We start from the raw sequence: 18,127 nt of genomic DNA on the forward strand, positions 1-18,127 counted from the left end.
AAATACACAAAGCATCATCTGTTGTTTTTATAATAGACTGACTCAAAAATGCAAAATATAACTCCACTGAGGGACATCTGAAAAGAGCCTGAAAATAATTCTAATGCAGTAAAAATGGCAAAAACTAAAAAAAAGTTCTGTGACCCCAATCCATCTTGGGTTTTTTGTTGGATTTTTTTCTTTCAGAGAGTCAGGAAAAAAAGGACTACAAAATTTTACATTTTGGACCTTTTCTAAAGAATTTTACATTTTTGGAATGCTCTGTAAAGATTCATGCTCCTTGCTTCTTTCACTAAAACCTAATCCACCTATTCATTTTTTCTTATCCAAAAGTTTTCCTGTGAACGTACTAGAATATTCCCCACCCTATCCCATTCCCATACATCTGAATGGACTGGACTTACTCTTTCCATGGCATCCTGGTTGTAGGACAGGTAATACAAGCACATGGATACACCAGTTGCAGCCATAGAAGGACGAGGAATTTCCAGTAATTTCTGTACTCCACCATGTGCAACAAATTCTGTGGCAAACTTGTTATGGAGCAGGAGAGATGCTAGGTGCTAAACAAAGAGGACACATATCACCGTGGAAAAATCTAGAACAAATATCTCTTCACAGTTGCTAAACACAAAGACTCCTCTGAAGCAGACAACCACTCCCTCAAAACAGAAGTAAAACCAATACTGCTTAAGGGAAACAAAAAACAAAAACAAAACAAACAAAAAAACTCTAGGATTCCGTAATATTCCCTCCTAATACCAAAGGTTTTCATGAGGATGAAAAACAAGAAATGAAGAATATTGCTGTACATAATGACATAATCCTACACCATTTTATTATTACATAGCTTCCCTAAAGGATTTTTGTTACCCTTCCCATTTTAATCCTTTAAACATCATCAGCTCTATGTTTTAGCTTTGGCTCAGTCACTGACTCATCATCTAATAAAATCCAAAACTCTGCTTCCCTTTAAATTGATCCTCAATATATCCCCAAAGAAAAGTCTTCAGTAAATTATCAAAATTTGTAAATTTTTAGAACTAATCAGAATGCACTTTAAATAGACCTTTATTAATGAACTATTTTATTAAGTCTCTATTAGACAGGCCTTTGTTATCAAGTTTTGTTAACTTGCTGTTCAATTCTTACTAGCCTCTCTGGGTGGACCTGATCTTCTGGGCAATTTTAAGGGCAAGGAGTGCAATGCAAGCAGCAGGCTACTCAATGACTTTGAACCCAGGCCAACGTGGATGGGGGCCTCAGGAGAACTGGAGCCTCCTGTTTCTGTTGGCCTCCTGTTTCTCATGTCAAGGTGTCTTCTGGGTGGTGATACAGGCAGCAGGTACAGACAAGACAACACAGATTTGTAATTACATGATTTGATACCTGTATAAATTTCACCAAGGTCAATGGCAAAAACAACAAGTATGTACCCTCTTCAGAAGTTCTCTTAACACAGAGACTCAGACTAACCCTTATATGTAATTCAAATCCCTTCACTCTTTACTTGGCTGATACACAAACCTCTACCACATTCCCACCAAGTCTTTCCCCAAGAAACTAAACTATGTATGGTTCCCTCCCCAATACTTAGGCCACTGCACGTGCTTTTTCCAATAATGTCACTACCATAAAGTGGCAGTTCCACTGCCAGATCAGTAGGTAGGGAAACAGAGAACAAACAGGCTCAATCTTTACCAAGAACCTTAATTCTACTTGGCTCAACATAGCCCATAACCTGGCTCACTTCACTCATGTGGGCAAAGATTCTATTTTCTCTCCTTGTATTGTACCTCCATATAAGGTTCTAGTTCTTTTTTTGTTTGTTTGTTTTTGTTTTTTTGCGGTACGCGGGCCTCTCACTGTTGTGGCCTCTCCCGTTGCAGAGCACAGGCTCCGGACGTGCAGGCTCAGCGGCCATGGCTCACGGGCCCAGCCACTCCGCGGCATGTGGGATCCTCCCAGACTGAGGCACGAACCCGTGTCCCCTGCATCGGCAGGCGGACTCCCAACCACTGCACCACCAGGGAAGCCCTCTAGTTCTTAATTTACTATTTTATCCCATTTTGTTTCTATTGATCTATACGATCTTACAGAAAAACCAGAACATTTTGGCCAACCCAATACTAACTTCAACACCTGTTCCTTCTCCTACACAACTGAGACTTCCTTTTGAACAAAACAGTACACATAACTTTCTATACTTTTTATTTCCCTATAAGAAGGATCTCTTGTCTGATTTTTCCCTGTTCATCCTTATTTCATTTTCTTTAATCCCTTATATGAGGCTGCACAGAAAACAGCTGAATAATGACACCCATTACAGTTCCTCATACAAAGACCTACAGAAATAGCAACTGCCCAAATCCCTTCTTCACTATTTCCTTTTCAGGACAGGATGCTGCATCTGAAAGCAATCCCTTTGGGTCACTGGAGACAACTCTGACCTCCAGCTTCATCTCACTGTTCAAAGTACAATCATGAGTTTACACACTTTATACACACACACACACACACACTGCATCCCATACATAGGAATACATGTTACTCCAATTTATGTCTGACCTCCTCCAAACTTAAAATTTCTGGGGTCTGAAAGGCAAATTTCCTTATTTCTATTTAATTTCAATATACTCTGGAACTGTGCTGTCCAATGCACTAGTCACTGGCCACATGTGGCTAATTTAATTAAAATTTAGTTAAAAATTCAATGCCTCAGAGGCACTAGCTACATTTTAAGTGCTCATATATGGCTAGTAGCCACTGTTTTGAACAGCACAAAGAACATTTCCATCGTCACAGAAAGTTCTATTGGACAGCATGGCTCTGGAATATCAGGAATGAAATTGTAACTTTGAACAGCCAGTGAGAACATTACCTCTTTTTCAGAGGTCTTGTCTAGAAGCTACTATTTCTCAAGGAGAACAGACCATTCCTTCCTTTGTGCCCCATACTTTTCTCACAACATCTATAATATCTAAAAGAAATCATAGGCTTACATGCCTGTCTCTCTTAACCAAACAATAAACAGCAGAGACTTAACTTATTTGTCTAATATTGTAAACATCACAGAATAGTACTGTGTTCATTTAGTTACCTGTTGGGTAGAACTATAATAGCCACAAAATTATTCATTCCACTTAACCTCTCTCCCTTCAGATTACCTAAATTATCATGAAAAGGTATGGATTTGGTGGGCTAGACATACCTGCCCTCTTACATTTAGCCCCTTTGCAACCTAGAAAATCATTTACCTTTACTGAATTTGAGTATGCCTCTATTTCTTTACTCATTTTCTGCTTTATATTTTGTCTACTCTAAATAATCTAACATCATACAATATGTATATAGTTAATAACTGAGAAGAAGTGGTGTTGGCTGACAGAATACTTAAAAGGTAGTATGACCTAAGGTACTATACACTTAGTTTCTCTTCCTATCCAGTAACAATAACTAGGCCACTCTCAGGTCTAGATCCACTTTCTCCTTTAACATTCAATCCTCTAGGACTGACCCCTGAATTTCTGTGGAGGCACTTGGTAAGCCTCATTTCTTCTATCTAAAAAAGAAATTTTCATTTGTCACGACTGACACATCTGGCAATAGAAACACCCTGGGGACTTCCCTGGTGGCACAGTGGTTAAGAATCTGCCTGCTGGGACTTCCCTGGTGGCACAGTCATTTAGAATCCACCTGCCAATGCAGAGGACACAGGTTCGATCCCTATTCCAGCAAGATCCCACATGCCACGGAGCAACTAAGCTCATGAGCCACAACTACTGAGCCCACGTGCCACAACTACTGAAGCCCACATGCCTAGAGCCCATGCTCCACAACAACAGAAGCCACCACAAGAAGCCCACGTGCTGCAAAGAAGAGTAGTCCCCACTCACCTCAACTAGAGAAAGCCCGCATGCAGCAGCGAAGACCCAACACAGCCAAAATATAATTAATTAATGTAAAATCAAAAACAAAAGAATACACCTGCCAATGCAGGGGACACGGGTTCTATTCCTGGTCTGGGAAGATCCTACATGCCACGGAGCAACTAAGCCCATGCACCACAACTACTGAGCACGCACTCTAGAGCCCATGAGCCACAACTTCTGAAGCCTGCACGCCTAGAGCCTGTGCTCTGCAACAAGAGAAGCCACCGCAATGAGAAGCCCGCGCACTGCAACGGAGAATAGCCCCCACTCGCTGCAACTAGAGAAAGCCCGCATGCAGCAACGAAGACCGAATGCAGCCAAAAATAAATAAATAAATAAAATAAATTTATTTTTAAAAAAAGCACCACCCTGAACAATAAAATCCAGAGATGCTACATACCAAAACATACAGGCACATCCATGTCAATAAAATGCTCAGTGACCTAACATTTTTAAGAACTTTACCTTGAGTGCCTCAAATGTAAGTAGGACATCGTTAGTCTGTTTCAAGTCAATATAGAACATCATCAAATCCCGTGATCCAAGTTGCATGAATATGGGAAGTAACTGAAATCAACACCAAAAACAAGTCTTAACATTTGAATTTATTTTCACATATTTCCTATTCCTTTATGAAGATAGAAGATTAAAGAAATGAGGTGCCTCTTCCCCCCCGCTTTATGAAGATAAACATACAAACACACTTTGATCGAAAAGGCCTTATCAGGAGTGACCTCCATAAGACTTTACCAGTTTGAGGCAAAGACTTTTCTATATTAGTGTAAAAACACATCAATGTATAAAATGACACCACAAAATATCCCAGAAATAAACACAGTGGTCCCAAAATGTGAACACTACTCTTCCCAATAAGCTTACCTCCTGATATTCTCCTAAAGGGGTCAGATACTGGAGAATAAGTCGCTGCTCGATAGCAGGAGTCATAGGATAAAGGGTGTAATTGGTGCCAATCACCCAGGGGGACATTTCTGACCAGCTGCTGTTAGACAGCTCAACAAACATGCGATCTGGATCAGATGATGAGAAACCCAACTTTTGCTTGGCTTTCCTAAAGCTCTCTCTGTCACCCTGTTTTGCTGACTTGTTTTTCCTCAATCCTCCTTCCTCAGGTTTAGTTGCTGAGTTCACTCTGCTACTGGTCTTGTGGGCTGAATCAAGATGAAAGGAGATCTCCATGTCTCCAGAAGCTTCCTCTTGTTCGCCATCCACTACATCTACAGCCATGTCGCCATAGTCCATATCCACAGCTTCTTCATCCAGAGGCAAAAGGGGTTCAGAGGAGAGCTTTCGTGGGCTAGGACGCTTGCTTTCTTGCCTCAAAGCTACTTCCTGAAGCTGTAGCTCCCTCAGTCTTCGAAGTACTATTGCCACCTATCAACAGATATTGGAATAAAAGGGGTTGTCTCTTCTGCATCTTAATTTAAATGATTCAAATAATTCTTACTTCCACTTAAGGATAATCATGCAATTATTTCAATGCCTGGTAATAGTAAAGATTTGATAAATATGTTGACTTGATTCCTACAGCTTGATGAAATAAATAATGGCTAAAAGTCTCATTCCCCATAAAATTTCCCAGAGAACCCAAACCAGAAGATCTGCACATAAAACACCTAATTCACAACATATCTGGCTGGATCAAACTGGGGTGGACCATCACACCTGAAGAGGCAGACACTAGATATATTCACTATTTTTAAAAAGTGTCTGAAAATCAAACATGAATGTTTCTGAAACTTTTATCTGCCATAAGTTATATTCTGTTAAATACTGTCATCCACATTATACATAATTACATAATCTAATTTTCAAGTTCACCATTTATGTTTTACCTTTTCCTTTAAGTACTCATTTTTTGGGCCAAGCCTAAACTGTAGTATTATGCTTAGTTTTAAAAAGAGAGAGTGATTAGGTCTGCAATTTATTTTAATCTGCATTAAAAAAAAAAAAAGAATGGTGGATGGATATAATGAGGGGTGAATGGATGGATGGGTATTCATGAATATAAGTTTAGTAAAATATTCACAATCAATGTAAGTGGTGTGTATACAGGTGTTCACTGTAAAATTATATTTTGCTAAACGTTTGAAATTTTTCATAATCCAGATGTTGGGAAGGGAAAGGGAGTGGTACTGTTTATCTGGTACAAAATATCATGATCCTTGACAAGATGAAAAACAGCTATTTTCTAGTAAAAAAAAAAAAGGTCCAATCAAAACTCTTATGGGGCTTCCCTGGTGGCACAGTGGTTGGGAGTCCGCCTGCCGATGCAGGGGACACGGGTTTGTGCCCCGGTCCGGGAGGATCCCACATGCCACAGAGCGGCTGGGCCTGTGGGCCATGGCCGCTGAGCCTGGGCGTCCGGAGCCTGTGCTCCGCAAAGGGAGAGGCCACAACAGTGAGAGGCCCGCGTACCGCAAAAAAAAAAAAAAAAAAAAACTCTTATGAAAAGTAGTCTTGAAATACTGAAATTATAGCTATACTCTAGTACAAGGTAACAAATAAGATCTACCTATTCAAGTTCAGTAGCAAGAAAACGAGTGAATACACTCCCATCTTATGCAAAAAAAATCATTCTAACATGGTCCTTACCAGCTGTGAATTTTCATCCCTGTAGTTGGCAGCAATGTCTTGATTTTCCATAGCACCTCCTAACAGACCAGTAGAATATGTCCTCAGTGGCTGATCAGCCTCTCGGGCCCATTTGAAAAGATTCTCAACAATTCCTTCCTATAGTAAAGGAAATGAAATAGCACAATTCAGGGGGAAAAAATTCATAATTAAAGATATAAGCAAAGACTTCAGTCTTGTAAAAGAATTTTTTTAATAAAACATTTCAATATTGCTCATAAGATTAAAAAATCCAACTGAACTCAATGTACAATAGTAGGTGGTTTAGTTAAAATATCTGTGCACTGTGAAACAGAATTCAATTTATCCACTAAAACTCAAGCTAAAGATCAACAATCACATAATGCAGTCCTACTTTAGCTGTTAAGACCCAAAAGGTTCCATGAGCAAGTGGGGAGCCCTAAAAATTCTGTATCTCTCTTTGAAGTTCACAATGCACAATTAACATTATCAGTGCTCTGAGAAGTCCTCCATCAAACAAGTATTTAACTCCACATATCCCACCCTTATTTTTAGTTAGTTTTTACTATGAAATAAAATACATAAACATGTACAGTCCAAAGAAAATGAAAATCACCTCTGTGATTTACCACTGAGTTTAAGAAACAGAAACCTCCCATGTGTCCCCCCTCCCTATACCACCCGCCTCCTCCCTCCCCAAAGGGTACCTGCATTACTAAATTTTAATAATTTTCTTATAAGGCTTTTGTTAAACGTTATATGCTTTGAACTGTGTAAATTGTGTGGTGCCATATGTATTTTTCTGCAACTTGTTTCTTTTACACATTATGTTTTTTACATTCATCTATATGGTTACATGTAATTGTCACAAATAGCACTCAATATAAGACAGGCTTTACACATAACATTTAATCCTCATATCAACCCTATATGATTAGGTAAGTACTATATTTACAGAATAGAAAACTGTCACAATGAGGTTAAGTAACTTACCAAAAGTCACAAAACTAGTAAGTGGCAAAGCTGGGATCTTATCCTAGGCAGTGTACCTCCAAATGCTCTTCATCTCCATATTCTGCTGCTGCTATTCTGTTGGGTTAACTATACTTATTTTTGTGCAAGTATGTCCCTAAAGTAGACACCTAGGAACCGTACTAAGTCACAGGTGTGTTTGCTCAACTTTACTAGAGGAGGCCAAACTATTTTCCAAAATGACAATTCACATTTCCTACAGCAAATAGTTCTTTTTTCCTACATCTTTACCAACACTTGGCCACTATCAGACTTTTAATTTTTTGCAGTCTGGTGGGTATAAAAAATTAACATTTCATTTAACTTGAATTTTCTCATTTACTAATGAAGTTCAGCATTTTTTTTCGTGCCTTCTGACCATTCATACTTCCACTTTCTCTGAAATACTCATGTCTTTTACCAGTGTTTCATGATAAGCAGAAGTTCTTAATTTTTATATAATCATACTTAGCAATATTTTCTTTTAAACGTTGTGCACTTTATCTTAAGAAACTCTTCCCTAGGGTCATGGTGTCATTCTCCTATATATTTCAAGTTTTAAAGTTTTTTTTTAAAAAACTAACACTCTGAAAACACATTTTGAGAAATTTTGTTTTAAAACACTTATTGAGGGGCTTCCCTGGTGGTGCAATGGTTAAGAATCTGCCTGCCAGTGCAGAGGACATGGGTTCAATCCCTGGTCCAGGAAGATCCCACATGCTGCGGAGCAACTAAGCCCCTTGCACCACAACTACTAAGGCTGTGCTCTAGAGCCCATGTGCCACAACTACTGAAGCCCGCGCACCTAGAGCCCGTGCTCTGCAACAAGAGAAGCCATGACAATAAGAAGCCCAGGGCTTCCCTGGTGGCGCAGTGGTTGAGAGTCCGCCTGCCGATGCAGGGGACACGGGTTCGTGCCCCGGTCCGGGAAGATCCCACATGCCGCGGAGCGGGTGGGCCTGTGAGCCATGGCTGCTGAGCCTGCGCGTCCGGAGCCTGTGCTCCGCAATGGGAGAAGGCCACAACAGTGAGAGGCCTGCGTACCGCAAAACAAAACAAAACAAACAATGAGAAGCCCACGCACAGCAACGAAGAGTAGCCCCTGCTCGCAGCAACTAGAGAAAGCCTGCACACAGCAACGAACACCCAGCACAACCCAAAAAAATTAATTTAAAATAATAATAATAAAATACTTATTGCTATGAAAATATATGTACCATCAATTTTAAGTTTATCATCCTTCCCTATTTCCAAACAGTATAAGAAACTTAAAATACTAACTTCAATTATTGCCTTCCATCTACATGTTACCAAGAATTTCTGTTTGCCCTTTTGCCCTCCAAAATTGTTTATTTTGGTCAATATTTCTAGGTTTACAGAAGTTCTCTGAAGACATTTTCTACTATTATCTGTCCTCTACTGATGCTGTGGCAAAGCATGCTATGTTAATTTGAAGGAATCTTTTATACTCTAGTTGCTTTTTTTACTATTTTTTGAGTGGTTTTGTTTATTTATTTATTTAGGCTGCGTTAGGTCTTCGTTGCTGCACGTGGGCTTTCTCTAGTTGCGGCAAGCTGGGGCTACTCTTCATTTTGTGGCGCATAGGCTTCTCACTGTGGTGGCTTCTCTTGTTGCAGAGCATGGGCTCTAGGCACAGGGGCTTCAGTAGTTGTGGCACATGGGCGCAGTAGTTGTGGCTCGCAGGCTCTAGAGAGCAGGCTCAGCAGTTGTGGCACACAGGCTCCGTTGCTCTGTGGCATGTGGGATCTTCCCGGACCAGGGCTCGAACCCATGGCCCCTGCATTGGCAGGCGGATTCTCAACCACCGCGCCACCAGGGAAGTCCCACTCTAGTTGCTTTTAAAATCTTTTGGTCTTTGGTATTCATTGGGCTTTCTGAATCTGAGTGGTCATGTCTTTCATTTATTTGTAAGATCCTAGCCTCATCCCTCTGAATATTACCTATTTTCTTTTTCTTTTATATATATGTGTGTGTGTATATATACACACATACACATTTTTTTTTTCTTTTTTGGCTGCACTGCATGCCATGCAGGATCCTAGTTCCCTGACCAGCAGTTGAACCCACACCTCTTGCAGTGGAAGTGCAGAATGTTAACCACTGGACCACCAGGGAAGTGCCTTCTATTCTCTTTTATTGAAATTCCTTTTAGATACATGTTAAATTTTCTAATTCTAGTCTTATTTCTAAGAGCTTCATTAAGGATTATCCTGTCAGATATTCCAGTTTATTAATTCTATCTTTAGCTGTGTCTAAATTTCACTCTACCTCATCTACTAAGTTTTAAAATTCAATAACTGTAATTTTTATTTCCAGTAGTTCCTTTGTTCATTTTCCAAATGGCCATTTTTTTCATAGTCTTAGACTTTTCTTGGAGTTCTGATTCTTTCACATTCATAACTTTTAACTATTTTAACAATTTTTCAGTGTAAAATTTGGTGGGATTCAGTACATTCGCAATGTTGTGTAACCATCAACACTATCTATTTCCAGAATTTCATCATCCTAAACAGAAACTCTTTACCAGAACTTTCAATAATGGATAGAACAACCGAAAAGAAAATCAATAAGGAAACAGAGGAGTTGAACAACACTACAAACCAATTAGATCTAAAAGACATATAGAGAACACTCCGTCCAACAAGAGCAGAATATACATTCTTTTCAAGTACACATGGAACATTTCACAGAAGAGACTATATGTAAGGCCACAAAACAAGTCTTAATAATTTAAAAAGAACTGACCTCTTACAAATAATTTTTTCCAATCACAATGGAATGAAATGAGAAATCAACATCCCAAGAGAAAACTGGAAAATTCATATGTGGAAATCAACAGTCTTAACCAACAAAAGTGTCAAAGAAGAAATCACAGGGAAATCAGAAAATACCTTGAGATGAATGAAAACAAAAACACAACATACCAAAATTTATGGGATACCACAAAAGCAATGCAAAGAGGGAAATTTACAGCTGCAAGCACATAAAATTAAAAAGAAAAAAAGGTCAAATTAATAACCTAACTGTACACTTTAAGGAACAAGAAAGAGCAAATAAAACCCAAAGATAGCAGGAGTAAAAAATAATAATAATAAAGATTAGAATGGAGATAAACAAAATAGCAAATAGAAAAATACAGAAAATTAATGAAACCAAAAGTTGTTGCTTTGAAAAGATCAACAAAATTGACAAACCTTTAGCTAAACTGATCAAGAAAAAAAAAGGAGAGAAAACAAATTACTAGAATCAAAAATGAAAAGGGAAAACTTCCCCAGTGGTGCAGTGGTTAAGAATCCACCTGCCAATGCAGGGGACACAGGTTCAAGCCCTGGTCCAGGAAGATCCCACATGCCGCAGAGCAACTAAGCCCATGCACCACAACTACTGAGCCTGTGCTCTAGAGCCCGTGAGCCACGACTACTGAGCCCATGAGCCACAACTACTGTGCCCACGCGCCCTAGAGCCCACCCCCCACAACTACAGAGCCCACGTGCTGCAACTACTGAAGCCCACTGCCTAGAGTCCGTGCTCTGCAACAAGAAAAGCCACCACAATGAGAAGCCCACGTACCACAACGAAGACCCAATGCAGCCAAAAAAATAAATAAATTTTAAATTTTTTTTAAAAAAAGAAAGGGGGAACATTACTACCAATTTTACATGAATAAAAAGGATTATAAGGGAATTCCCCAGTGGTCCAGTGGGTAGGACTCCACACTTTCATGGCCGAGGGCCTAGGTTCAATCCCTGGTCAGGGAACTAAGATCCCACAAGCCACATGTGGCATGACCAAAAACAAAAGTGGGGGGTGGATTACAGGAGAACACTATAAACAACTGTACACCAACAAATTGAGTAACTTAAACGGACAAATTCCTAGAAACACAATCTACCAAAATGGACTAATGAAGAAACAGAATAACTGAACAGACATAACCAGTAAGGAGACTGAATCAGTTGTCAAAACCCTCCCAAAACAGAAAAACCTAGGACCAGATCACTTAACTGGTAAATTCTACCATTTAAGGAATTAATACCAAGCCTTCTCAAACTCTTCCAAAAAATTAATGAGAAGGAGCACTTCCTAACTCATTCTATGAATCCAGCATTACCCTGATACCAAAGTAAGACACAAAGATAGTACAAGAAAACTACAGATACTCCTTATGAATACTGATGCAAAAATTCTCAAAAAATACTTGCAAACTCAATTCAGCAGCATACTAAGAGGATTACTGTATATACCACGACCAGGTGGATTTACCCAGGTACGTATGGTTCAAAATACAAAAATCAATCTATGTAACACACCACATTAATAGAATCAGTGTGAATTAATTTTTGTGAATTAGTAGAAAACCACATGACCATGTCAACTGAGGCAAAAAGAATTTGACAAAAGTAAAATCCCTTTCATTAAAAAACACTTAATAAACTAGAAATAGAAGGAAACTTCCTCAACATAATAAATGCCAGTCATGAAAAAAATTACAGCTAACACTACACTCAACCGTAAAAGTCTGACAGACTTTCTCCAAAGATTAAAAACAGGACAAGGATGTCTGCTTTCACCACTTGTATTCAACATAGTACTGGCAAGAAAAAGAAATTAAAGGCGTCTGTGTTGGAAAGGAAGAAATAAAATTATCTCTGTTCACAAATGACATGATCTTATACATAAAAAACTCTAAAGTTTCCACACACACAGACACAGACACACACACACACACACACACACAAACACACACACAAAACAACCTGTTAGAATAAATGAATTCTGCAAAGTTGCAGAATACAAAATCAATACACAGAAATCAGTTGCATTTCTATACACTAGTAATGAAAAATCTGAAAAGGAAACATATCCAGTCATTGTTTAATTGTTGACTCCTAATCATGGAGGATTATTTGCTGGGATACTTTGTAATTTTTTTGTGAGCTCACTTTTTGTGGAAATTGTTTTTTCTGTGAAAATCCCTTGTGGCCCAGATTGTGAAAGCTTCTCCTCCACGGGAGTTCTGTATTTGCTTTTGCCAGACAACCAAAGAATATCACTGGTCCAAAACAATTTTGTTTGTTGTTAATATCTTGACTTTGGGGTTCCCAATCAAAATGGAAATTTCAAACATTTACCCAAATAAGGCCCATGCCCAGAGATTCTCAGGGGAGACTTACATGCCCATGCCCCTGCCCCTCAGAGTGGAGTCAGAGAATGAGAAATCTATCATCTCCCCACAGCATAAAGCAGATATTTTCCTTTTCCATTGTTTCAGTGAAGGTCCTTAGGGAATCCCAGCTTTATATGGAGGTCAGGGTCCCCATTCTAAACTCCTCACCCAAGATTTTGTCCCTGTCCTCAATTACCACTTTACTTTTATAGTTCCATATTTCTGGCACCTAGGGATTTCTCTAAGAGTTTATTATAGTTTACCCAAAATTTGTATTTCTGTGCAATGGGAGAGTTTGTAAGTTATCCTGGTTAGTCATCTTGATAGATCTGGGTCTTGTCCCTTCTGTATTAAAACCATTTCTTTTCTCTCTGATTCTGAAATACCATAGACTCATGGTTTTCTTCCTACCTCATGGGATGCTGTGAGAGTTAAATGATACGATGCAAATCAAATGCTTAGCACAGGCCTGGCACTCAATAAACAGTAGCCATCTACCTAACTGACCACATGGACATTTTCATCATAAAACACCTATTAACATTTTAGGGGAATCTTAACGTTCCAGAGTATAAAATCTTGAAAACGCTGGCTTGAAGGTTACACTTTCTGAGATTTCATTCTCTCCGATTTTATCCCTCTGATCTCCAATAATCTGAGACAACCTCAAAGAAAAAAAATGTTAAAGCAGTACTCTTAAAGAATTAAGTCCCTAAAGGTCCTGTTCTCACTGGATTAAGAGCATACACTGATAAACGTAAACAGTATGAGAAACCTGGTATGGAAATATAAAAGTACTCCGTTCTATAACACACTTAATATAATGAAGAAACTATACAGCCAAATAATTTTAAATAAAAGTAAAATTTAAAAGAATGATTAAGATGGCAGAGGAGTAGGATATGGAGCTCACCTTCTCCCACAAATACATCTACATGTGGAACAATTCTCACAGAACACCTACTAGATGATGGCAGAAGACCTCAGACTTCAAAAAGGGCTAGAAAATCTCCATGTAACTGGGTAGGACAAAAGAAAAAAAAAGCGCGAAAGGAAACGGGACAGGACCTACATACCTGGGAGAGAACTGTGAAAAAGGAAAGGTTTCCACACACTGGTAAGTCCCCTCACTGGCAGAGAGAACAGCCGGAACAGAGGGGGAGCTCCAGAGCCTCAGGGGAGAGCGCAGCAACTAGTTTGCAGAGGGCAAAGAGGAGAGACACCTGCACAGACAGTCGGTGGTGCCACCTGGCACTCCCCAGCCCAAGATGCTCACTCTTCCACTGAGGGGGGTCAGGGGCTGAGTGCTGAGGCTTGTGCTTTGAAGGTGAGAACCGGGAAGAGGACTGGGGCTGGATGCATGGTGACAGCCTGAGGGGGCTAGGGTGTGGTGCGCTATAACCGAGGGACTACGGGAGGAAGCCTGGGCCCCCCAGAGGGGCAAGGCACCATTGATGGGGGGCCCACGAGGAGATGGGAGGGCCTGCCACAGGAGCTTCTTTCTCCACGCCCTCTCTCAGGCAGCAGGGCACCACCTACACAAGCTCCAGGGGTGGGCAATAGCTGCCGCTGCCATCTTGGACTCCAGAGTCAGGCATGGACAGTTGGCCAACGGTCCCAAAACCTGGCACCAACCAATGCCCCCGCTTCCCCGGGATCACATGCAGCCCACTGGCACCAAGGGTCCCATGAGCGGGCTGCACGCCTGCATACCCCCTAACAAGGGGCTAATGACCAGCACATGCTGAGGAAAGAAACAGCAAGCACCCAAAACAAAAACAGCCCTCAGACCAAAAAAATACTAAACCCACACAAGCTATGCAGGGACGCTCCCATACATAAAAAGCCCTCCAAGACTACTATAGGTATTTGTATCTCTTAAACTCACAAAGAGAAATATAAGCAAAATGAAGAAGCTGAGGAACCACTCCCAATTAAAAGACCAAGAGAATTCCCCTGAAGGAACAAACAATGAAACAGACCTCTTCAGTCTAACAGACACCGAGTTCAAAAAGGAGGTAATGAAAATACTGAAGGAACTAAGAAAGGTTTTCGACAGAAATGCAGATTACTGTAAAAAGGAACTAGAAACTATAAGGAGGAGACAAGAAAAATTAGAATCTTCATTTGCTGAGGAGATAGCTAAGCTAAATGCAACAAATAGCAAAATAAATAATGCAGAAGAAAGAATAAGTAATCTGCAAGATAGAATAATAGAAATTACCCAGAGGCTTTCGGAAAGATGGCGGAAGAGTAAGACGCAGAGATCACCTTCCTCCCCACAGATACACCAGAAATACATCTACACATGGAACAACTCCTACAGTACACCTACTGAACACTGGCAGTAGACCTCAGACCTCCCAAAAGGCAAGAAACCCCCCCCACGAACCTGGGTAGGGCAAAAGAAAAAAGAATAAACAGAGACAAAAGAATAGGGACGGGACCTGCACCAGTGGGAGGGAGCTGTGAAGGAGGAAAGGTTTCCACACAGTAGGAAGCCTCTTCACGGGCAGAGACTGCAGGTGGCGGAGGGGGAAAGCTTTGGGACCGCGGAGGACAGCGCAGCCACAGGGGTGCGGAGGGGAAAGCAGAGAGATTCCCGAACAGAGGATCGGGGCCGGCCGGCACTCACCAGCCCGACAGGCTTGTCTGCTCACCCGCCGGGGCGGGCGGGGCTGGGAGTTGAGGCTCGGGCTTCGGTCGGAGCACGGGAAAGGACTGGGGTTGGTGGCGTGAACACAGCCTGCAGGGGATTAGTGCGCCACGGCTAGCCGGGAGGGAGTCCGGCGAAAAGTCTGAACCTGCCGAAGAGGCAAGAGACTTTTTCTTCCCTCTTTGTTTCCTGGTGCGCGAGGAAAGGGGATTAAGAGCACTGCTTAAAGGAGCTCCAGAGACGGGCGCGGGCCGCGGCTAAAAGCGCCGACCCCAGAGACGGGCATGGGACGCTAAGGCTGCTGCTGCCGCCACCAAGAAGCCTGTGTGCGAGCACAGGTCACTGTCCACACCCCCCTTCCGGGGAGCCTGTGCAGCCCGCCACTGCCAGGGTCCCAGGATCCAGGGTCAACTCCTCCGGGAGAATGCACAGCGCACCTCGGGCTGGTGCGGCGACACGCTGGCCTCTGCCGCCGCAGGCTCGCCCCCGCACTCCGTGCCCCTCCCTCCCCCCCGGCCAGAGTGAGCCAGAGCCCCCGAATCAGCGGTTCCTTTAACCCCGTCCTGTCTGAGCGAAGAACAGACGCCCTCCGGCGACCTACACGCAGAGGCGGGGCCAAACCCAAAGCTGAGCCCCTGGGAGCTGTGAGAACAAAGAAGAGAAAGGGAAATCTCTCCCAGCAGCCTCAGAAGCAGCGGATTAAAGCTCCACAATCAACTTGATGTACCCTGCATCTGTGGAACATATGAATAGACAATCAATCATCCCAAATTAAGGAGGTGGACTTTGAGAGCAAGATTTATTATTTTTTCCCCTTTTCCTTTTTGTGAGTGTGTATGTGCATGCTTCTGTGTGAGATTTTGTCTGTATAGCTTTGCTTCCACCATTTGTCCTAGGGTTCTATCCGTCCGTTTTATTTTTGTTTTTTTAATTTTTTTCTCTTATTTTTTTATTTTAATAACTTTATTATATCTTATTTTATTTTACTTTATCTCCTTTCTTTTTTTCCTTCCTTCCCTCCTTCCTTCCTTCCTCCCTCCCTCCTTTCTTCCTTTCCTTCTTTCTTTCTTTCTACTTCTACTACTTCTTTCTTTCTACTTTTTCTCCTTTTTATTCTGAGCCGTGTGGATGAAAGGCTGTTGGTGCAGCAGCCAGGAGTCAGTGCTGTGCTTCTGAGGAGGGAGAGCCAACTTCAGGACACTGGTTCACAAGAGACCTTCCAGCTCCACATACTATCAAACGGCGAAAATCTCCCAGAGATCTCCATCTCAACACCAGCACCCAGCTTCACTCAACGACCAGCAAACTACAGTGCTGAAAATCCTATGCCAAACAACTAGCAAGACAGGAACACAACTCCACCCATTAGCAGAGAGGCTGCCTAAAATCATAATAAGTCCACAGACACCCAAAAACACACCACCAGACGTGGACCTGCCCACCAGAAAGACAAGATCCAGCCTCATCCACCAGAACACAGGCACTACTCCCCTCCCCCAGGAAGCCTACACAACCCACTGAACCAACCTTAGCCACTGGGGACAGACAACAAAAGCAACGGGAACTACGAACCTGCAGCCTGCAAAAAGGAGACCCCCAAACCCAGTAAGATAAGCAAAATGGGAAGACAGAAAAACTTACAGCAGATGAAGGAGCAAAATAAAAACCCACCAGACCTAACAAATGAAGAGGAAATAGGCAGTCTACCTGAAAAAGAATTCAGAATAATGATAGTAAAGATGATCCAAAATCTTGGATATAGAATAGACAAAATGCAAGAAACATTTAACAAGGACCTAGAAGAACTAAAGATGAAACAAGCAATGATGAACAACACAATAAATGAAATTAAAAATACTCTAGATGGGATCAATAGCAGAATAACTGAGGCAGAGGAACGGATAAGTGACCTGGAAGATAAAATAGTGGAAATAACTACAGCAGAGCAGAATAAAGAAAAAAGAATGAAAAGAACTGAGTACAGTCTCAGAGACCTCTGGGACAACATCAAATGCACCAACATTCGAATTATAGGGGTTCCAGAAGAAGAAGAGAAAAGGAAAGGGACTGAGAAAATATTTGAAGAGATTATAGTTGAAAACTTCCCTAATATGGGTAAGGAAATAGTTGATCAAGTCCAGGAAGCACAGAGAGTCCCATACAGGATAAATCCAAGGAGAAATATGCCAAGACACATATTAATCAAACTGTCAAAAATTAAATACAAAGCAAACATATTAAAAACAGCAAGGGAAAAACAACAAATAACACACAAAGGAATCCCCATAAGATTAACAGCTGATCTTTCAACAGAAACTCTGCAAGCCAGAAGGGACTAGCAGGACATATTTAAAGTGATGAAGGAGAAAAACCTTCAGCCAAGATTACTCTACCCAGCAAGGATCTCATTCAGATTTGATGGAGAAATTAAAGCCTTTACAGACAAGCAAAAGCTGAGAGAGTTCAGCACCACCAAACCAGCTTTCCAACAAATGCTAAAGGAACTTCTCTAGGCAAGAAACACAAGAGAAGGAAAAGACCTACAATAACAAACCCAAAACAATTAAGAAAATGGGAATAGGAACATACATATCGATAATTACCTTAAATGTAAGTGGACTAAATGCTCCCACCAAAAGACACAGAGTGGCTGAATGGATACAAAAACAAGACCCATATATTTGCTGTCTACAAGAGACCCACTTCAGATCTAGAGACACATACAGA

At 41.2% G+C, this 18,127-nt stretch overlaps 1 protein-coding gene across 2 annotated transcripts in view; it reads right to left on the reverse strand.

The window, feature by feature from the left end:
- DCAF1 (DDB1 and CUL4 associated factor 1) overlaps positions 1–18,127 on the reverse strand; it is a 94,152-nt gene that overhangs the window by 40,420 nt on the left and 35,605 nt on the right. For both annotated transcript variants that reach the window (XM_029241991.1, XM_029241990.1), the window contains exons 6-9: positions 6,546–6,683; positions 4,812–5,324; positions 4,398–4,499; positions 405–563 (exon numbers count right to left, since the gene is read on the reverse strand). In XM_029241991.1, the coding sequence (XP_029097824.1) occupies positions 405–563; positions 4,398–4,499; positions 4,812–5,324; positions 6,546–6,683 (912 nt within the window). The remainder of the gene's footprint in view (positions 1–404; positions 564–4,397; positions 4,500–4,811; positions 5,325–6,545; positions 6,684–18,127) is intronic.

The sequence above is a fragment of the Monodon monoceros genome, unplaced genomic scaffold, assembly GCF_005190385.1.
Source record: "Monodon monoceros isolate NGI ecotype Baffin Bay Population unplaced genomic scaffold, NGI_Narwhal_1 Super_Scaffold_3, whole genome shotgun sequence".
Taxonomy (NCBI): Eukaryota; Metazoa; Chordata; class Mammalia; order Artiodactyla; family Monodontidae; genus Monodon; species Monodon monoceros.